The sequence below is a fragment of the Dryas octopetala genome, chromosome 1 (genome assembly GCF_963921425.1).
Source record: "Dryas octopetala chromosome 1, drDryOcto1.1, whole genome shotgun sequence".
In the NCBI taxonomy this organism is placed as follows: domain Eukaryota; kingdom Viridiplantae; phylum Streptophyta; class Magnoliopsida; order Rosales; family Rosaceae; genus Dryas; species Dryas octopetala.
In genome coordinates, this window is record NC_141366.1 from 13,046,861 (window position 1) to 13,068,071 (window position 21,211).

The 21,211-nt window shown below is 38.5% G+C and overlaps 4 protein-coding genes across 5 annotated transcripts; 2 read left to right on the forward strand and 2 right to left on the reverse strand.

The window, feature by feature from the left end:
- Positions 1-3,313: 3,313 nt before the first annotated feature.
- LOC147298069 (stem-specific protein TSJT1-like) lies at positions 3,314-4,658 on the forward strand. The gene is made up of 4 exons (XM_086244848.1): positions 3,314-3,625; positions 3,755-3,995; positions 4,081-4,201; positions 4,291-4,658. Exons 1-4 carry the CDS (start codon positions 3,414-3,416, stop codon positions 4,479-4,481), a joined length of 765 nt encoding a protein of 254 aa, XP_086100974.1. The 5' UTR covers positions 3,314-3,413; the 3' UTR covers positions 4,482-4,658.
- A 341-nt stretch (positions 4,659-4,999) lies between these two features.
- On the reverse strand, positions 5,000-8,216 carry LOC147298070 (ribosome biogenesis protein BRX1 homolog 2-like). Its single transcript, XM_086244842.1, has 9 exons — positions 8,090-8,216; positions 7,778-7,995; positions 7,473-7,614; positions 7,073-7,151; positions 6,828-6,952; positions 6,573-6,674; positions 5,752-5,820; positions 5,564-5,662; positions 5,000-5,291 (listed from the first exon to the last, which is right to left on the reverse strand). The coding sequence occupies exons 2-9, from the start codon at positions 7,975-7,977 to the stop codon at positions 5,160-5,162; spliced, it is 948 nt and encodes a 315-aa protein (XP_086100968.1). The 5' UTR covers positions 7,978-7,995; positions 8,090-8,216; the 3' UTR covers positions 5,000-5,159.
- Positions 8,217-8,895: 679 nt separating this feature from the next.
- Positions 8,896-17,322, forward strand: LOC147298071 (lanC-like protein GCR2). The gene is made up of 7 exons (XM_086240139.1): positions 8,896-8,954; positions 14,845-15,082; positions 15,322-15,500; positions 15,688-15,799; positions 15,899-16,015; positions 16,105-16,419; positions 16,904-17,322. Exons 2-7 carry the CDS (start codon positions 14,897-14,899, stop codon positions 17,240-17,242), a joined length of 1,248 nt encoding a protein of 415 aa, XP_086096265.1. The 5' UTR covers positions 8,896-8,954; positions 14,845-14,896; the 3' UTR covers positions 17,243-17,322.
- On the reverse strand, positions 17,323-19,726 carry LOC147298072 (protochlorophyllide reductase, chloroplastic). 2 transcript variants are annotated; one of them, XM_086240160.1, is made up of 5 exons: positions 19,333-19,726; positions 19,135-19,233; positions 18,291-18,810; positions 17,835-18,193; positions 17,323-17,719 (listed from the first exon to the last, which is right to left on the reverse strand). In XM_086240160.1, exons 1-5 carry the CDS (start codon positions 19,384-19,386, stop codon positions 17,564-17,566), a joined length of 1,188 nt encoding a protein of 395 aa, XP_086096286.1. In that variant the 5' UTR covers positions 19,387-19,726; the 3' UTR covers positions 17,323-17,563. The 2 variants fall into 2 exon arrangements, with proteins under 2 accessions (XP_086096286.1, XP_086096278.1); XM_086240152.1 differs by having other exon boundaries at positions 19,135-19,248; positions 19,333-19,721.
- Positions 19,727-21,211: the final 1,485 nt, after the last annotated feature.

Below are 21,211 nucleotides of genomic sequence, written 5' to 3' on the forward strand. Positions count from 1 at the left end.
TGTTTCGGGGTCTTCCGGTTGAAATTTGGGAAATCTAAAAATACCGGTAAATCCAGGAGGTCGAAACGAGTCCAACGCAACTGACGGTTCGTCAATCGGAGTTCGGATGAATTAATTATGGCCAATTATGACTCCTCGCGCAAGTTGATGTTTCCTCCTGTTTTGTGAAGAAAGGCATAAAATGCTCTTTAGGGGGAGACATGGTGTCAAGCTCTCCACCACCCCCGACGCCCACACCCAAGGAGCGTTAAGCGAGCTACTCTAGGAACCGGAGGGGACCTAGGGGGCGGGCACATGACTTCCGGAGGGCGGTCATGTGTCTCTGTGGGACAGGAGGTCCCACGGACAGTACAAGCGAGCGGGAGTGCTTGTATTGCGCTGGGGACCTAGGGGGCGGGCACATGACTTCCGGAGGGCAGTCATGTGTCTCTGTGGGACATGAGGTCCCACGGACAGTACAAGCGAGCGGGAGTGCTTGTATTGCGCTGGACGCGCGCACACGAGGCTACAAGGGGAATTTCCTTATGCCGCGCCGTATGTACATCACGCCAACTAGATGTGAACTCCCGGAGACTTCATGGTGCACATTGGCCATGTAGTACTCAACGAGGGCATCGGCTTGGGTTCGGCCATGCACAAAACATGATGCTAGCAGGCACGGGAAGGGCGACCCCGTGCCAACGAGAGAAAGCTAGTGTGGGGCATCGGAGAAGAGTTGCTCACTCGGGTGGCATGCTTACAAGTTGGCTTGCATGTTCAACTCGAGGAAAGGACTATGGGCGCGAGCTAGCCCTTAGTGCCAGGACGGTGAAGATGTGGAAACAAAGTATGACCCGACATGTGAGAAGGGAATGCCGGCGTCATAAGAACCTATCGATCGGGCGAGTGTCTTGGCTGAGAACCTTGGCACAAGGAAGCAATCGTATAGTCGCTACGAGCGAGACTCGAGATGAGTAGTTCTTGTTGGCAAACCTCAAGGAGGCAACGAATGGGTCGAAATCTTGAGAGGAGTATAGAGAAAGGATGGCTGGCCTTGATTCAGAGGAATCTTGGCGCCGCACGCGCAAATTCCGCTGCGTAAAAAGTGAGCCCGTAACACTTGGTCATGCAATATATCATAAGGTGGGTCATAGCCATGCGCCAAAGATTAAAGGAATGAATGATTTTGTGGTCCTGGGTCTGCTCTCTTGAACCAATCTCAAAGCTTCAAAAAATATCATAAATTACTCCTAAATTTTGATTTTTTAAATATTTTTAATTGAAAATTCAAAGAAATAAAAAATTAAGTTCAAGCCTAATTTGTCCGTGTACTCGTCTGTGAAGTTGAAAAAATATACTACCGAGCACTCAACAGAGTGCCGAAAACTCGGCACATTTTTAGATTGTAGATGTAAATTTTTAAGTTGTATATATCTTTTTTAAGTTATAAATGACATATTTTAAATTGTAAATACATATTTTAGATTGACAGATATAACTTTTAGATACAGATTAGCTTGCACATATACATCTATTAAGCACTAGTCGGACAATTTTAACTTCTACTTAACTTTTAAGTCGGTTATATTTTAAAATAAATTTCTTTCATAAATTTCTAATTAAAGTACCCAAAAAAATAAAACAACCGACAGTCCACATAGATCACTCAAAAATAGACCGGCTGTTGCAGGTGAGAGCTGACTCTTATCCCTGTCACTGTTGCCCATTTTGGATAAGTCTAAAGTCTAATAGCCCACCACACCAAGCCATATCTATAATCTGAATTGTTTTACCATAAAAATTTTATTCTGCCCCAAGAAAAAAGAAAATCAAAATTTCATGTCTGACATATCAGCATCACAATAAGAAATACAGACTTGGTGGCCCAAGGTCATCCCCTTCCAAATTTTAATTTTGTCAATAATGATTTATGATCAAAATTGTTCATTTTTTAGATAATTTATTAAAATTTATTTATGTAAAAATTAAATTTATAAAAAATTATTTGATTATATAATTATTATCAATTTAATAAAAAAAATTGATGATTTTTTATTAAACAATAATTTTTTGACTAAAGTATTGATTTTTTTTAATTTAATCGACAACAGTTATATAATCAAACGATTTTTGATTGAGTTGATTTTTTTACAAAATTAATCTATAATAAGTTATCTAAAAAGTGAACGATTACGATCATGTGCCAACATTATCAAAATTATAATTTTAAGAATGAGGTGACCTTAGGATACCCCAAAAAATGAACCAAGTACTGTCCAATAAGAAATGTTGATTCCACACCTGATTATTTGTTAGTTTCCTTGTAAAAAATTTTCAAGCACCTTATGTAATTTGAGTTTTTTTTTTGGCCTGGGTAATCTGAGTTTGTTTTAATCATGCATCCAAGTTGAGAAACTCTGTTCAAAGTACATCATCAAGAAAATAGAAAGGTCTTGAAACTCAAGATTGATGGCGTGACAACTCAAGATTGGTGAAACTAAATATTGGATTGATCAGGTTGGTGGGTAATAGTTAATTAATTAAAATATCAAAAACCATTTGCGAAATATTTCATCTCCCATGGATTTAATCTGCTCATCTTAATTTCACTTACATAATTTTAATGACATGAAAATGATAGGCCCTTTCAATTGGATTGGATGAATAGACATGCCCATATGAAATTGAGAAAGATATGAAAACAGATGCTACTACTTGAAAATATGAGTGCTTGCACATGACATGAAGCTAGTTGTGAATGATAAAGAGTTGATCTATAAGCTTTGGAAGATGTTTTTAACCATCATTATACACTAATCCCGACTCTTAGATGGATCAATTACAATAAGTCTTTTTTTTTTTTTTTGGCCAAGAATTACAATAAGTCTTTGATTAAGTTAAATGTGATTTCCTTTTCGTTATCCAAAGAATTCCATTTTTGGTCACGCAATAGCATACTTCTATGACATGGTCTACAGCAATAAGTCAGGCAAGTGCTCCTCCCCTAGTATTACAGACAAGAGGGTTGGAGGCAAAACAGTCCCAATTTTCCATTTTTTTATTTTTCTTAATCAAAACGACAACAGATTCTTCATCTATATATGCAAGGAATTCTTAGGCAGAAAATGACATAATGAAGAGAAAAAGATAAGAATACCTTGGAGTTTGAGAATCTTATCCATCCCACAAAGATCCACGCCCACAATTACATATAATACTGCCACTGGCCCACTTAAAACCACACTTCATGATCTTTTTTTTAGTAAATAAAAATCCCACTTCATATTTTTCAGGTGACCTTATAAATAAGACAAAGACCCCAATCACAACCCCTTGCATTAAAAACAAATAGAAAGAAAATATCAAGCACAGGACTAGCTATTCGGGTCATTAAGCACAGGACTAGCTATTATTGTCTGCATAATTTGATCAAAATGTTGGCTATTTTTCACAAGGCATTTGCTCACCCACCAGAGGAGCTCAACAGTCCTGCCTCTTACAATGGTAGCAAGAAGCCTAAGCTCCCAGAAGAGACTCTCAGAGAGTTCCTCTCTCACCATCCCCACAATAACTTCTCCATGACCTTTGGTGATGCTGCAGTGCTTGCTTATGTTAAGCCAGACCAACCCTTTTCCGTACATCAGAGGTACATACTAATAATCAAACCTCTACATGAATTCAGACAATTATAAGCCAATTTCAATTTGTGTGATCTATAAATGTTCATCTTAATTTTCTCATTGATTTTAAAGTCGAATTTGTGGGTGATTTTTAGGTCGTTCTGTGGTGTTGATGATATATACTGCCTCTTCTTTGGGAGCTTGAACAATCTATGCTTACTGAATAAGCAGTATGGTCTGACAAAGTGCACTAATGAGGCCATGTTTGTGATAGAAGCTTATAGAACCCTGCGTGACAGGGGTCCATACCCTGCTGACCAGGTTGTCAAAGATCTTGATGGAAGCTTTGCTTTTGTTGTGTATGATAGCAAAACTGGTAGTGTCTTTGCTGCTCTGGTATGTCACACCACTATGTGTTAATTTTGTTTTGAAAGGAGCTTATAAGTTATGAACTTCACAAATTTGATGTTTTTGATTGCAGGGTTCAGATGGTGGAGTGCAACTGTATTGGGGTATTGCAGCTGATGGCTCTGTGGTAATTTCTGATGAATTAGAGGTCATAAAAGAGGGCTGTGCTAAATCATTTGCTCCATTCCCAAAAGGTACCTTATGTTATTAGCTTTGCTTATAGCTAGTGATCTGTTTTGATCTGTGTTCTGGTTCATTAGATTTAATGTAAATTGTTGTGCAGGGTGCTTATTTCATAGTGAGGGAGGATTGATGAGCTTTGAGCATCCAATGAATAAGATGAAGGCAATGCCAAGGATTGATAGTGAAGGGGCCATGTGTGGGGCAAACTTCAATGTGGATAAATATACAAGGGTCAACAGCATTCCACGTGTTGGAAGCGAAGCCAACTGGACTGAGTGGAACTCAAATTAGGACAAGTGTCATTGTGCTTGGTCACTGTGGCTGAAATTACTTGCTTTTTCTCTACCAAAAAAAAATTACTTGCTTTTTTATGCTTTGATCCTTCTCCTTTTTCAGTATGTATTTCTTTGTAACCTAACCTTAAACAAATATAAGAAGATGGGTATGATCTTCCAAATTGAATTGTTATATGTGCAAGTTATGTTGTTACACCTGACCTAAATCATTGATAAAAACCAAAACCAAAACCAAAACAATCTATGGTAGAATTGTCTGAATCAGCAATCTTGATTGAGTCTAATGTTTTTTTTTTGGGTCGAAAGGATGAGCCATGCATTAAAAGAGCCCAGTGGGCACAACTGCACAAGAAATACAAAGCAAGGGCCATATTTCTCCAGAAGAGAATATATTGCATGGTGTTTTACCTCGTAAAATACAAGAGACAACCAATCCAAATTCTACAATTTGGTATTGATAACTATCCTCCCCAGAGAAGCAATTTGAGAGAGTAGAGTAAAAAGAGAAGAAAGTGCAACAACATCAACTTGCATATATAAGTTAATCAAATTCCAACAAAATTAAAATTTGAAAGAGCATGGGCAGTTAACCAAAATCTGCCATTTTGATATGGATACATGACTTAGAAATTATAACTGTGTTTTCTTATAGAAGAACAGGAGATGAAAGATATCATTCCTTCCACATGTCAGCAAACTCATCAGGCTCCAATGGATTTGATAGCTCATGCATCTTTCTCCTCGTCTTTGCTTTGACTTTCTTCGCATAAGTCCCAGCCTTCTTCTTTTTCTCCAATGCTCGAATCTGAAAGCATAACAAATATTTCATTAATAACAGTAAACTATCGTATCTGGAGAGAGTTTCCAAATACCTCCAGACAAAAATTTCAAAGCTTCCACTCACAAAATAAAATCTAGTTGGCTCAATTTAATGGGACAGACCATCCTTTTGAAGGACTCATTTACAAATTTGGCCAGTCATCATCATTTGACCATAGAAATGATCACATATTAACTCTTAGCAAACAATAAACACAGGCACACACATACACAGATACATATATATGTATATCTAACCTGATTAGGTGAAATGTAAAATGGATTCTCATATAATGTTGGGCCTCCAAAGCTGCCACCAAATATCTTGATTGGGTTCAAACAAAATCGTGGACCAACCTATACACAACCAGTAGTTCTGAGTTAAATCGACATCACAGATACCCTGATAACATATATAGGTTAAGGAGAATAATATCAATATGGACCTCAACAAGCGTCATTTTATCTAAGCCCCCTCGAGCTACTTTATCCGATTCATTATGAGGAACTGATATCTGCATTTTAAGGGTGGAAAAAGGTCAAGACAAAAGGCTGCAATATTGTAATCAACAAATTTTTTTCAATAATCAGACAACATAGCTGCATCAGAGTAAGACACAAACATAATATGGGCCATATGGTATTAGACAAAGCTTAATTCAGAAGTTATTCAAGAATCTGCACTACCACTCTGTTTGCAACTATATCACTTGGATGGTTTTTCATATGTTTTCTTATAAGCTTCTTTTATACCAGATTCTGCACTACCTACTTTTTGGATGCCACCTCATGTACACTAGGGTAGGGTGGTCATCCCCATTGTATTCATGTAGAATTGTTAAAAATACTTCGGCGTAGCATATAATTAGTTAAAATCATTACCACAGTCATCAGTATTTTACAATAAATTTAGAGTAGCACAGTTGTCAGCCCCCATGATACTCTTCCCATTCAATTTTTAATAAATTAATCACAACTATATCCTTGCATAAAATTACTCTACGCCTCTACGGACATTTTTAAAAAAGGAAAAAAAAATGAAGGATAGGCCTTAGGTGAGACCAGCATTGCTGGCCTCTGGAGACTGGTTTGAACCCCCAAGGGATCCCAAAGGAGGCTGGCATCTGGGCCTCCTTAGTCAAGGGAGACCAGTGACTGTCCCCAGAAGACAAATACTACATTACTCAATCTATGGCCGCGGCCATGACTGTATTTAATAATACAATATGAGTCAGAGCACAAATATTATAATGTACAAAATCAGTACCTGGTAGTTTCGGAACCATATATGGTCATCAACGATAGAGAAAACAAAGACATGATCATGATAAGGCTTAGATTTCCTGTGCTCCTTTGGAGTGCCAAATATCTGAGAAGAAATATTAACAAGAAAGAAGAATAAGAATAATATATACTGTACGAAAAATTCCAAACAATACCTAAATGAACAATGTAAAATGATCACAATTAACCAAGAAGGAAATGACAAGGATAACAAAAGGAGGAAGCAATGTTGATATACCTGTGTGATCATCTCCTTCAAAAGTTTCCAGTGGCCATCCTTGTCAAAATTGGATGAAAAAGTCAAAATAGGCCGGGACCCTTTTAGATGATTTCCAGTAAGCTTCAATTCCTCCATTGTGTGCACTGAAAACCACAAGACAATTTGCATTGGCCAGAATTTTTCAAAAGATAAATAGCCACAGATGAGATAGCCAATCACTCAAGATAAGCAATTAAATGCAAAATGCAAACCAGAAATATTACCAGCATTCACTAAGAATTTCACAGATGGCCCATTGGGACATTTTGACATCCACAGATAAAGATCTTTCCCTTTCCTGCACTGTAATTCAGAGACCCCAAAAATAGTATAAATCAGCATAAAGAAAACCAGTAACCTTGATATTTACTGTTATCCCTATCTCAAACGCCCAAAATATCCTAATAACCAACGGTCAAATGAAAAAATTGTGCAATTAAGCTTAACACCGTGAATTTAAATCAACTCCTTAACCACCACCAGTAACAAATACCTATAGATATGTAAATGGTCAGATTGATTAGCATCTACAAACTAAGTTCAGCAATTAAAAGGAAACATAATATTAAATAAATATCAAATAAAAAATGCTCAACCAGGTCATAAAGAAACAATAAAAATCACCTCAAAAAACAGACAGGAAGAGCAACTCTGTAGCTCGACCAGCTCGTTCAAGGTGGCGCCTTTACTCGACTTAGACTCTACCTTGTTGTCCTTCTTGCAATGAGGCAATAGGTCCACCACATTCAACATCAAATGCCGATACCTAAGCATACCACAAATGTAATCATACATAACCATACATAATACATACATATTCATTCATACATGCATAAACCAAAATCATTAGCATAATCATTTATCAAAAGGGCACGTCTATACTATGAATAATGAACTAGAAGCAGATAAACATGGGTTTTGATTCTCACCTGAAACTAATGCGACGAGAACAAGTAACCAAGATCTTCTCTTTGTTCCTAAACACTGGTGTTCTTTCATTTTCTTTCACTTGGTCATCCTTCTCCTCCTTCCAACCCGAAAGCGTTCGTTTTGGCCTCTCTGGAGCAACCTCCTCCTTCTTCTCTCTTGGCGGAGCTTCAGTCTCGCTGTGCTTTCTCTTCTTTGCCATTACTTTTTGTTGAAAAATCTAAATTCCATTACAAGCACAGTTAGTTGTGAATATACCAAGCATTCTTAGGAATCCAAACCCTACGAAGAGTTTTGGGTGAGCGATAACTGACCTGAGAGAGTCGGGGCTTTCGGAGGCTTCTTCTGTTGAGATGAGAGTGATAAATCAGGGTTTAGGGTTTACAACGATTGTGGTGACGATTGAAGAAAGAGGAAGGAGTAAATGTTAAGCGTTTGTTTTGGGTTTCTGGAGTATTGGAGTACCCAACAGGATCATATTGGGTTTAGTTTTTGGACCGAACCATCTTGACCCAAGTTTTCTGGCCCACCCAAGTCTGGCCTTGTTAATTTTCTTTTCTTGGGCTTCAGCTCAATGATATCATTGGTTTACTTCTTAGAGAAAATGTATTCTTATCAATTATCTCCAACATTGTAAAGACAAATATTCATTCTTACAGTATCCCAATGTCAAATGGAGTAGTTGTATTTGATCCACAGTTCTTAACAAAAACTTTTTGTTTCATTCTTCATGCCTATCATGCTCTTTTGAGTCTGTTTGGGAGTGTTTTTGCTCAAAAACCTTCTATTAAAACCACTTTTATTAGCACATATTGTTAGAAGCGGTTTTTAATAAAATACCTAAATTCGGACTTGTTTTATAGTTATATTTGATCCACAATTCCTAATAAAAATATATTGTTACTTTTTGTAGGCATCATACTATCATGCACCTCACTATCATGTTATCATGGATTATTATTCAATTTAATTGTAAAAATCTATTTCAACCTTGTGTCCCAAAGACATTTTTAGCTTTTCTTCATAAAAACAACAAAATTACATTAAAAATTTGCTTTCAATGGTGGTATTGATTTCGCATGGTAAACCATGCACTAGAAACCTACGAAAAGGAATCGGTCTCTTTTCTCGTCCTCTCACACTGACAGACTCAAAGTCCCGCGAACCAAACGCCAACTAAGCTGCAGCTAGGGGTGGGTTCGGATCGGTAACCGAACCGAAACTCCTAAACCGAAGACCGAACCGAACCCATCCGGTAAGCCTCCATGGCAACCGAGACCGAGACCGAGACCGACAAGCCGGTAAACCGACGTCCGGTCAACCGAAGAATCCGGTCGGCTCGGCTCGGACATGGGCCTAAACCGAACACATGCTGGGCCATGTTTTGGGCCACATTTTGGGCCATTTTTGGGCCTTGACTCCATTCACTCAAGGCCACTTCTGAGTTTCTAATTAACCAACTTTGTAATTCAAAGACCTGTAAGTTTTGCTGTAATCAATTAATCATACATTCAATAAAACTATAGTCTACTTATCTACATACATTAATACATATATTTTAAACATAATGTTTAAAGAGAACTGATAATAATATCCTATAAATATTCAAATATGACAACTTCCATGTTTTTTTGCTACTACTACAATCTACATAAACCAAATTTACAAGTACTAACTTATATAATTACAAACCCATTAAAAAATAAACAAACAACTGCAGACCAGCTTCAGCTTCAGCTCCACCTCCAACTAAATTAATTGATTTACAAACCAAAAATCAATTTACCAATTCAATTACAAACCAAAAAACCATATAGTAGGCTGATCAGCTCCAAAATACTGCAGATCAGCTCCAAAACACTGCATATCAGCACCAAAAAATGGCTGACCAGCTCCAAAAAACCATATACCAGCTCCAAAAATGGCAGACCAGCTCCATAAAACCATATACCAGCTCCAAAAAACCAGCTCCAACATAAATGTTAAACCTTTGCAGCAACCTTAAAACTCCAAACATATTCACAACCTTTGTAACATCTGAATCAAAATATAATTAACCAATTAATAAACAAATAACTTACTTGGACAGTTAAGCAAAATAACCAAGTTAGCAAGATAACTTACTTGAACAGAAATTAAGCATGTGTTGGTGTACTTGGAGGAAATGCACTTGAAGTTGAAGACCTTTGTGAGGCATCCACCACTTCAAAATATTAAAAAGAACAATTACTTACAACCAGGCAGCACACAAAGACAAGAAAAAAAAATGCAGCACACAAAGACAAGAAAAAAAAATGCAGCAAGCAATCGAGCACTTACCTCTTTCAATTTCTTCAAGTTCTTTGTAGAATTGAACTTCATCATCAGTTGGCTCCTTGTAGAAATTGAATTCTTCTGCCCTAAACCAATCACTAGTACACACTAATGCCTCTACAGTTTTTGGGGTCAAAGAAGATCTAAAAGGATCCACAATTCTCCTTCCCAAGCTAAATGCATTCTCACTAGCCACTGTTGAGCTTGGGATGGAGAAGAGATCCTTGGCAACCTTTGAGAGGATTGGGTACCAAGATTGGTTAATTTTCCACCACTCTAAGAGATCAAAACCCACCCCTTCTAGTTTCTCAAATGGATCATTTAGATACTTATCCACTTCATTGGATATCTCAGTAGCCTCTTCCTCCAATCTTTGTCTTTTAATCCTTAATTCCAGCCTAGTAAGTCCAGCTTCTTGAATGACCACACTTGATGGGACATTGCTTTGATTTTCTGCTCCTCCTTTGTATGCACTATACAAATTGAACAAGCATTTTCTGATCTCACCAATAATGTGTGAGATCTTTTCAGTATCTGCCCCTAGCTCTTCAAATGCAGCTTTAATCATTTGGAGCTTGAATCTAGGGTTTAACACATGTGAGACATAGACAAGTTTGTTCACTTTCTCAAAACTGCCCCAATACTTGTTAAACTTAAGCATCATTGAGGCAGCCACCCTTTGCAACACCATATTACTATAATCTTGTTGTTTTTCTGCAATCTCACATTGCAACTCACTAATTTGAACAAAAATCAGCGATGATGTACAAGTTTTGGTGGCACTAAGGACTAAGGTAGCATCATAAAATTTTTTAAGGAAATGCACAAAGGCTTTTGCTTTCATCCAATCCTCATCACTTGGAGGACCAACTCTTGTTTTTCCATCCCTTTCTTTCTCATCAAAATAGCTCCTAAATGGCCTATATTCCTCAGCCATCCTATTAAACACCATTTTGTATTTGGCAGCAGCCTCCAACATCTTGTAAGTGGAATTCCACCTAGTTGCCACATCCATTGGCACATTGGACATTTCCCCCATCTTAAAAATGACAGCAAAGTCCCTAAACTTATCCAATCTTTGAGGACTTGAGTGAATATACTTCACACAATTCCTTATTGCCTCAATGGACCCAAACAGTTCATTCAACCCATCCTTGACAATCAAATTCAGAATGTGACAAGCACACCTCATGTGCAAGTACATACCATCAAATAGCAATGTATTTGCCTCCTTCAACCTCTTACTCATGTACTCAACAAGCCCATCATTTGCACTAGCATTGTCAACCGTAATGCTAAAGACTTTTTCTATCCCCCAACTTCTTAAACAGCCCTCAAGAACCCTCCCTAACTCCTCACCCTTGTGACTAGTTATTTTTTTGAAGTTGATTATCCTTTTATGCAACTTTCACTCACTGTCCATAAAATGGGCAGTCACAACCATGTAATTTATGTTTTGGACAGATGTCCAAGTATCAGTTGTGATACTAACCCTTTGATTCCTAATGACACTCATAATTTTTGCCCTCTCTATCTGGTACAGATCTAGAACACCAGCAGCCACCTTCTTTCTATCTGGTATCCTAAACCTAGGACACAAGTCACGGACCAATTCCTTAAAAGCTTCCCCTTCCACTATCCTAAAAGGATGTTCATCTCTAATCACCCAACTCACAACCTTTTCTTCATGTCTTTTTTGATTAAAGGAATGGGGAAGCAATGGAGCCCCCATTGTGTCTTGTGTAATGGTGGGTTGGCCTTTAGAAATGCTGCCTATGTAAGCTGGACATTTTTGACATTGCCTTTTTAAGTGATTTAGAATCCTAGTAGTCCCATTGTGAGTAGTATGGGCTGGAAATTCTTGTTTGCAAGTATTGCATCTAGCAAATGGCCACATAATCTTACGCTGCTCATGCATTTTTTCAAACTTGGTGCAATGTGTCCACACTATAGACTTGGTCTTCTTAGATTTGCTTTCAGTCTCTACTTGATCATCATTCTCATCTTGGGTTTGGGTTTGGGTTGATGGTGAAGGTGTAGGTACTGGTTGGTTTGGTCTGTTTAGAGGTGACATTATTGTAGGGCAATTAAGGTTAGTAGAGGCATTCATAGTGCTGGATTGGCTAGACTCCATGTGCCCTAAATTCCAAATTGACAAAGTGTAACAAACTCAATTAAATTTAGACAACAGCAATCACCAATCATGATAAGTGAAAACAAAGAAAAATAGAAATCACCAGCTGAAAACAGATTGCAAATTCCATTTACATTTACATTTAAGAAGCTAGTTCAACAATGAATCACACAATCAACAGGCAGCACCAATAATCATTCAATCATTATCAAAATTACAAGGGCGACATACCTCAAGCAGGCTAAGCAGCAGGCAGCAGCACCAACAAGCAGGCTAAGCAGCAGCACCAACAAGCAGGCTAAGCAGCAGCACCAACAAGCAGGCTACGCAGCAGCACCAACAAGCTCTTCAACCTTGCAAAGAATCCTACATTGATTAATAAATCATCAATTCTGAAACCCTAACCTAAACTGATTCAAACCCCAATATTGACCCCAAACCCTAAATTAATTATTAATCAATTTAATCCAGAATATTGACCCAAACCCTAACCCTTAAATTGACTCAAACCTGAAACCCCAAACCCTAAATTAATTACTAATCCATTTAATCCCCAATATTGACCCCAAACCCTAACCCTTAAATTGACTCAAACCTAAAACCCAGACACTAAATTAATTATTAATCCATTGAATCCCAAATATTGACCCCAAACCCTAACCTTTAAATTGATTCAAACCCTAACTCTTACCTGCGGAGGTGGTGGTGACGAGCGATGCTGGTCTGTGAGGTGGTGGTGACGAGCGAGCTCTGTGAGGTGGTGGTGACGAGGGATGCTGCTCTGTGAGGTGGTGGTGAAGAGCGATGCTGCTCTGTGAGGTGGTGGTACTGGTGACGAACGATGTGGCAGAGAACAGAGAAACATAGAGATCGGTGAGAAGAGAGCAATGAGAATATGAGATCACAGAGAGAGTGAGAGTGTGAGAGAAGAGTGACTGAGTGAGATCGTACTTACTTGGATCGAGACTGAGAGAAGAGGCAGAGAGATCGTGACACAGAGAGTGATCGTGACACAGAGACTGAGAGAAGAGGCAGAGACTGAGAGAGGAGGCAGAGAGGACGCAGAGAGGAGGCAGAGATGAGGCAGAGAGGGGGCGATGAGGCAGAGAGGAGGCGATGAGGCAGAGAGGAGGCGATGAGTGAGAGAGAAGGCGATGAGTGAGAGAGGAGTGAGAGAGGAGGCAGAGAGGAGGCAGAGATGAGGCAGAGATGAGGCAGAGAGGGGGCGATGAGCAGAGAGGGGGCGATGAGCAGAGAGGGGGCGATGAGGCAGAGAGGAGGCGGAGAGTGAGAGAGCCAGAAAGGAGGCGGATTCGAGAATGAGAGACCCAGTGAAAAAAATTAGGTCTGTTGACCTAAGTTAGTTTTGTTTAAAGTTTTTTTTTTTTTTTTTTTTTTATTAAGACATTAGGGTATTTTGGGGTTTGGTTTAGGGTTTAGGGTATTTTGGGGTTTGAATTGGGGTTTGGGTGGGGTTTGGAGTTTTTGATTTTTATTACATATGTTTTTTAGTATATTGTTTATTAGTTTATATATTTTTTAATTTATTTCATATCTTAATAAAAATATTATACCATAACCCAAATATAACCTTAGGGTATAGGACTATAGGATATACTATATAGTATATGAATATAGTATATAGTTATATACCATCATACCATATACTATATAAGTATATAGTATATTAGTATATAGTTATATAGTATATAAGACTATAACTCTATAAGTATATAGTCTATACAATAATACAATATAGTGATATACATATAGGATATTATTGTATTAAACCCCAAATCCTATATAAGTATATAGTATAACTATATAATAGTATAATACCATATAGTTATATACAGATATACTATTATACTATATAAGACTTATAAGTATATACTATATAGTAAATTAATTATATACCATAATACCATGTCCTAATATACTAATATACTAATATAGTAATATATACCATAATAGTATAATACCATGTCCTACATAAGTATATAGTTATATACTATATAATATATTAATTATATACCATAATACCATATATGGTATATTAATTATATACCATATGGTCCATATATGATATAAAGTATAAACCACAGGTTCACAACAATGAACCACACAATAGGGTTTAGGCCCTTAGGGGCTTAGGGCATGGGATATACATACTGATATAGGATATAAGTTATAATGATATATAGGGTTTAGAATTTACTAATTTAGTATAATATATTAATATTATGGTTTAGGGTATTTTTAATTAGTTTATATATATATCAATATATGTATATATATTAAAAAACATATAAATTAAAATTATAGGGGTTTATAAATTTATATATGTTTTATATAAATTATAGAAATGTATTATATAAAATTATAAATTATTTATTAGAAATGTATAAAAATGAATTATGTAAATGATTTGTTAAGTATATTCGGTTCGGTTCGGTTTACCGACGGTTTAAGGATATGGGAACCGGAATCGAGTCTGAACCTCCCGGTTCGGTAGTCAAACCGAACTTCCGGTACGGTTTTACTTCGGTACGGTTTTTTTCGGCTTCGGCTGGGCCGGTTTCGGGTGCGGTCTCGGTTTTTCGGCCAAACCGACCCAGCCCTAGCTGCAGCCATACACGTGTACCTGGCTCGAGAGAGCTCGAGCACTTCAGCGATGAACCCAGAAATGGCGGACCGATTTTTCCCGAACGAAATGGCAGACTTCGTGGCAGAGGCAGCAGCAGACGAAGCAGCCTCTGAAACTCGAAGGGCCAAAGACTCACTCACAAAGCTCCTCTCCCTTCCTTACAAAACACTCTCCGACATTCTCAGAAGCTCGGCTTTGGACCTCAAAGAAACGGTACTCCCCACCACACTCTTGGACTTTCATAATGACCATTTTACTTGGTTTTTTTTCACTGAACTCGGGGCTTTGGGTTTGTGGGTTCTTCTTAATTGGGGATTTTAGAGTCCAACCAAGACTAGTTTTTTTTTTTTCCATAAAATTCTGAATTTGGGTTTGTCTTGTTGTTATTTTGGGTTTTGAGAAATGCCATTTAAGTGATTTCGGTTTTTTGGTTGATGTTTTGTGGGTTTTAGGTGGTGAGGCGGACGTGGGGTTTGGGTGGAAAGCGTGTAGAAGATTACACTTTGTACACAGGAGCTCTTGGGACGGCTTTTTTGGCCTTTAAAGCTTACCAAGTCACCAAGAATGAGAGTGATCTTAAATTGTGCTCTGTGATTGTTAAGGCCTGTGACTCTGCTTCTAGAGGTTCTGGGTATTCTCTCTCTCTGCCTCTCTCTGTGTCTCTACATAGACGCACAGTGACACATGCACGTTTGAATTGCTTGTTTGTGACATATTATAGCACAATTTTGATGCTGATGTTTCAATTCTGGCTTACTGCCCTTGGAATGTGTAATTTAAGTTGAGTAGCTTTGTTTATGTACTGAATGGGCTTGCAGGCGTGTGTCATTCATATGTGGGCGGGCTGGCGTTTGTGCCCTTGGTGCTGTTCTGGCTAAGCATGCTGGTGATGAAGTGCTACTTGACCGCTACTTATCACAATTTAAAGAGGTGGTAGACTTTTTTCTTACGCTTAATACATTGTTCCTCTTGAAAGTTGGCCTTTAAATGTCTGCTTCCCTTGATATTCTATTTTTCTCTTAAGAGCAGATCAAGCTGTCTAGTGATCTTCCAAATGAGTTATTATATGGGAGAGCTGGGTTCTTATCGGCCTGCTCATTCTTAAATAAGCATATTGGAAACGGGACAATTTCTACTACTCGCATGGTAAGAGAATTTGTGCTTAAATATTTCTTCAGATATATCTTGAATCGAGTGAATTGACCATCCATTTGTTCACGAATCAATTTGTGTAGAGATCAGTTGTCGATGAAATTATAAAGGCTGGTAGACAATTGGCCAAGAAGGGAAGATGCCCACTGATGTACGAATGGCGTGAGAAGAAATACTGGGGTGCTGCCCATGGACTGGCAGGAATTATGCATGTTTTGATGGGCATGCAACTGAAACCTGATGAGGTGGAGGATGTTAAGGGTACTCTACGTTACATGATTAAGAATCGTTTTCCCAGTGGTAACTTTCCTTCAAGTGAAGGAAGTGAATCAGACCGTCTTGTGCACTGGTGCCATGGTGCTCCTGGAGTTGCTCTTACACTTGTGAGAGCAGCTGAGGTAAGTCTAATTAGGCTTATCTTTGACAAAAATCTTGTTGGACTAGATTTTGGATATTGTAGCTGTGTGGTAGATAGAAGTGAAGACTGAAGAACTAAATTTTGCATTAGTACTGGAAAGTTTATTCTTTTTTATCCCAGTCTGTTTTCCAAGCAGTGCAATTTGGAGTACTGCATAGCAAAATCACTTAAGAAACTGTCACTCCTCAATTTTGGATTCCTATAGATTTGTTATTCTGTTATTGCTGAAAACATGAAGTAATACAAAATGAGATGAAAATGGTAGGTTTCTTGCCAACGCATATATTTTGTTAGTGATTGTGGATAAGAAACAAAGTCAATATTACCTTTCTTTTCTGGATGTGATCTGCAATCCAAACATGAGATCTTTTTTATTTTATTTTATGGTTCTATGACTTGGATGGCTTCATTTAATGTATTTGCCGTGTAGCTTACCCTTTAGTCTATGCATTTGATTTCATTAGGTTTTTGGAGAAAAAGAGTTTCTGCAAGCAGCTATAGATGCAGGGGAGGTGGTGTGGAACCGGGGTCTGCTAAAGCGAGTTGGCATTTGTCATGGCATCAGTGGGAACACTTATGTGTTTCTTTCACTCTACCGGTTAACAGGCAAGGTTGAATACTTGTACAGGGCTAAAGTATTTGCTTGCTTTCTACATGATAGAGCACTAAAATTCATATCAGAGGGGAGGATGCATGGAGGCGATCGCCCCTATTCTCTGTTTGAAGGTGTTGGAGGAATGGCTCATCTCCTTTTGGACATGACTGAACCATCTGAAGCTCGGTTTCCTGCATATGAACTTTAACTACTTCCCATGTAATAATGAACTTTAACTACTTACCATGTAATAAATTATAAGTAAATGTATGATATTGCTTTACGAGATTCCGAAACTTTTGTGTGTAAGTATAAATAAGAGAAAAAAATCCGCACTTTGCAACAAGGGTGAGAGAATCTTATTGACAATTGTAACTAACACTATGTCATCCACACGAGAAAAATTGCTTACAACAGCAGAGCATTTGATTTCAAACTCCACACTCTACAAATGGACCTGATCTATTTTCTGGTGACATCCTCCTCCTCCAAGGCAAACATTGGTTGACAAGAACATCAAGCTTCTGAATTAGGCCAAACCCACAAGCTTTTCACTGACTTCCCACACCTTGCGAGCCTTTTCTGCATCACTAGCTTCTTGGGATAGTTGGTTCTCGAAGGAAGCCGAATCCTTGTTCCAGCTCCAGTACACCCCCGACTTTGTCAAACTTGGGTCGCTCACAACCTGAGTCAGCAGAAGCAACCAATTTGAGTTCATGCAGAAGATATATAAAATAAAAAAACATATGCACCATGCCAAATTATAATAGAAGCTCTCTTACTGTCACTCAAGTTCTTACCTGAGCAAGTCTCTTTCCGGCTTCTTCTTCCGAGACATAGCCCTTCGTGATGTACTTTTGGAATGGAGGGAACAGAAGCCTGAACAAGGGAATGTGCTCCCTAAACAAGCCAGTTGTAGCAATGCAGCCTGGGTAAAGGGAAGCAAATGTTATCCCAGTCTCTTCGTGGTACCGCCTGTGGAACTCTTGCATTGTGAGCATGTTGCAGACTTTGCTGTCCTTGTAGGCCTTGGCACCATCAAAGTCTCCACCATCGATCATGGCCGAGCTATTTAGACCATTTAATCCCCCTGCAAGACCCCTCAAGTCCCCAAGGTTGGCCTTGGGAGGTACATTTCCGGCCAAAGTGTTTGTGTTCCCTGAACCATTTAACAGAAATAACACCAACATTGGCACATATTCTAGAAACAAGACTACATATTGTAAAAAAATTGTTTACTTTATTTGCAGCAGTACCTGTAATTGAGCCAACAATGATGAGTCTTCTTGATGGGTAATCGGATTTGTTCAAATCTTCAAGCATTAACCGTGAAAGGAGGAAGTGTCCAAGATGGTTGGTCCCAACACTTTGTTCAAAGCCTTCAGCAGTGAATGTAGGTTCCTTAGCAGTTGGATAATAAACAGCAGCATTGCACACCAGCGCGTCAAGTGGCCGCTCAGAGCGCCTGAAGTTGTCCACAAATTGGCGCACACTGTCAAGGGAAGCAAGGTCTAGATGCATAATTGTGTAGTTTTCTTTGGGCATGCCAACTGACTTGGCAGCTCTTTCAGCCTTGAGGAAGTCCCTGCAGGCCATAATGACATGCCATTTTCCTGTTTCAGCCAAAGCTTTAGCTGTGGCTAGACCTAGTCCAGAGGAGGCACCAGTGATCACAACACACCCCTTTCTTAGAGTTTTCTTCCCCTCTGATGCAGCCCTGTTGATTGTTGGGGTTGTTGTGGCTGTTGTCTGGGCTCTCACAGTCTTGAATTGTCTCTGTAATCAAAACCATTGTTTTTTATGCACACAAATTTGGTAAAAGGTCCAAATGTAAATGAAACAGAACCCCATTTTGAGCAAGTAATTAGACATACTGTTACTTAGAGTACTACTAAAACCAATTGATGCTTCATGTTAGAAGAAGCCTCAATTCATCATTTATAGCAATTATGACAAAAGATGAAACCAATTTATAGCAATTCATCATTTATATAACCAATTGATGCTCCACTCTTTTTTGTTTGCAAGAAGAAACCCATTTTCTATTCTGTAGAACAAAGAATAAGCAAGGAAAAGAAAAAGAATCCAATATTATCTTACCTTGCAGCTCAATGCAACAGAGTTGAATTCAGCCTTGAGATTGTCTGAGAATGAGACTCCAAACAGACTTGAATCCTTGAAAGAGGCACTAGACTTTCCCTGAAAGAAACAATTCTAAGAAAACCAACCCCATTAGTTTCTCAGGCGTTAACAACAAGAAGAAAGGCTTCCTTGAACAAAGTGACTGAAATGACAAACCTCTTTGGGAATGGAGAAAGCAGAGGAGACCAAAGAAGCAGCATGAAGAGCCATTAAACCAGCAAAGCAAAGCTCCTCTACCACTTTGAATTGGGTTTTCTCCAAACTTTCTCGTAAGCTAAGCAGATAGTGTGGGGTGAGTGAAGTGAAGCTGAGCTGAAGTACTTGAAAAGGAAACACCAGTTTGTATTTAAAGAGTGCTTTTGGCACTTTGGCAGATTTGAGACAGAAAGGACTGAAATAGTATATTTTAATGGGAGAGAGGATAAGAGATAATTAGCAGCATGTGAGTCTGCCACATCAATTTCAAGCAACCAATGAGGTTTTGAGGTTTAGATTTCCTCATGATAGTTTTTCTCTTCTTAACATCTTGGTCTGCTTACCCAAAGAGTTCCACTCCTTCGAGTCATGGGCAGGGGCTGCACCTGCTCAAGAATTTGAGTTATAAAAGGATAGGGAGTTGTGGGTTAGAGGCAGAATTGAGCCAGGTTTTGGCAGGTTAGAGTAGTAGGTGGGGGGGGGGGGGGGTTGTTCTGGAATATTGTAGCAAGTTGGAGTAGGCCCACTTTTTGGTGGAGCAGTATAAGGCTGAAAAAGGAAACGTGGGCCTAATTAGTGCAAACCTTATCTGGCCTGACATAAAAGGCCTAGGCCCAATCCCTGTTTCAGCCCAACTGTGACCCATGAAAAATGGCCCAAGGAACATAGGCAGGTAACTTGGTGATGTTTGTTTTTCTGAAAGAACTTACACATGTAAGTTGTAATTCTCATAATAGGTGTCAACACAAAACGATGACCGAGTTGGCCTTGGAATTGTTAACTCCTTAAAATGTGCATCAAATGCCAGGTGCAGCCGGAGGAACAATGCCAACGCTTCAGTAGACTTGTGTGGTTGCCATCACTACTCTGATAAGCAGTAGTTAAGCAGCTCTTGGTGATCCCCAAATATCGATCGATTTCTTATATCTGCAAACAAAGCTAGCACTACCCCTTGGAGTTCCATTAATGTCAGGTCGATGATCTATCTCATCCTTTGCACCTCCACTACGTACGTACACTCACATCATCATCAGCTTCATAAGGTAAGAGTACCATATATATGTAGCACCTCAATTCATTTATACTATTTTGTTTGTGCTTGCACATCATAGCACAAAATACTATCGTTTAATTGCTGGGATTAGACATTATAGGCTAGGGTTGGATTAGATTTTGAGAGTCATGTTTGGTTGTGATCTCATATATATTTCAGTTTGAGTCAAATGGGTTTGAGGTGTTTTGGACTCAGGTTCAAAGTCCTAGTCCTGTCCGAAATCTTATTAGGTGCACACCAACTTTCAAATGGGTTTTGGGGCGGGAATTTGGATGAACAAGATAATGCCTAGCCATGCAAGCATGTTTTGTAGGGACAAAATTCTACTAATGAATCATGACATTTTGATATTTATGTAAAGTTTATGCAACTTGAATAGAGAGGACAAACGAAAATGTCGAACACCAAAGTCATATGCCCATTTTGTGTAATGGGCACCAAATTCTTCTGTCATATTCACTTTTGTTTGGAAGGTTTACCAGTAGGTTCGATTCACTAGACCCTCATCACAAGAAAAAAAAAAAAAAAAAAGTTTAGTGCACTAGATTACTAGTATTCAGTTTCAGTCACTCTGACAATTCTCAATTCTCACCTAAGGAGATATGAAGACTACTAATCAAGATTTAGGAGGTTATAGAGATTCCCAGTTTTGATCCCAATGCATGTATACTACTAATCAAGATTACTGGGAACTGGTAAGAAAAAAAAATGAAGACTAGTGCACAAAAACTGTAAAAAAAATTTCAATTTTAATTTCAATTTCAATAAGCTTTTCCCATCTCATAA

Bases quoted from the DNA above. Each gene is read 5' to 3' on its own strand.
- LOC147298072 (XM_086240152.1), bottom strand. From the start codon at position 19,386: ATGGCTCTTCATGCTGCTTCTTTGGTCTCCTCTGCTTTCTCCATTCCC. The intron at 19,249-19,332 runs GTTTGTCATTTC...TGGTTTTCTTAG, and splicing joins CTTTCTCCATTCCCAAAGAG to AATTGTTTCTTTCAGGGAAA. The intron at 18,811-19,134 runs GTAAGATAATAT...TTTTGATTACAG, and splicing joins CTGTTGCATTGAGCTGCAAG to AGACAATTCAAGACTGTGAG.
- LOC147298071 (XM_086240139.1), top strand. From the start codon at position 14,897: ATGAACCCAGAAATGGCGGACCGATTTTTCCCGAACGAAATGGCAGAC. The intron at 15,501-15,687 runs GTATTCTCTCTC...ATGGGCTTGCAG, and splicing joins TCTGCTTCTAGAGGTTCTGG to GCGTGTGTCATTCATATGTG. The intron at 16,016-16,104 runs GTAAGAGAATTT...CAATTTGTGTAG, and splicing joins CAATTTCTACTACTCGCATG to AGATCAGTTGTCGATGAAAT.
- LOC147298070 (XM_086244842.1), bottom strand. From the start codon at position 7,977: ATGGCAAAGAAGAGAAAGCACAGCGAGACTGAAGCTCCGCCAAGAGAG. The intron at 6,675-6,827 runs GTATATCAACAT...ATTTCTTCTCAG, and splicing joins TGAAGGAGATGATCACACAG to ATATTTGGCACTCCAAAGGA. The intron at 5,821-6,572 runs GTACTGATTTTG...CTTAAAATGCAG, and splicing joins TATGGTTCCGAAACTACCAG to ATATCAGTTCCTCATAATGA.
- LOC147298069 (XM_086244848.1), top strand. From the start codon at position 3,414: ATGTTGGCTATTTTTCACAAGGCATTTGCTCACCCACCAGAGGAGCTC. The intron at 3,626-3,754 runs GTACATACTAAT...GGTGATTTTTAG, and splicing joins CCCTTTTCCGTACATCAGAG to GTCGTTCTGTGGTGTTGATG. The intron at 4,202-4,290 runs GTACCTTATGTT...ATTGTTGTGCAG, and splicing joins ATTTGCTCCATTCCCAAAAG to GGTGCTTATTTCATAGTGAG.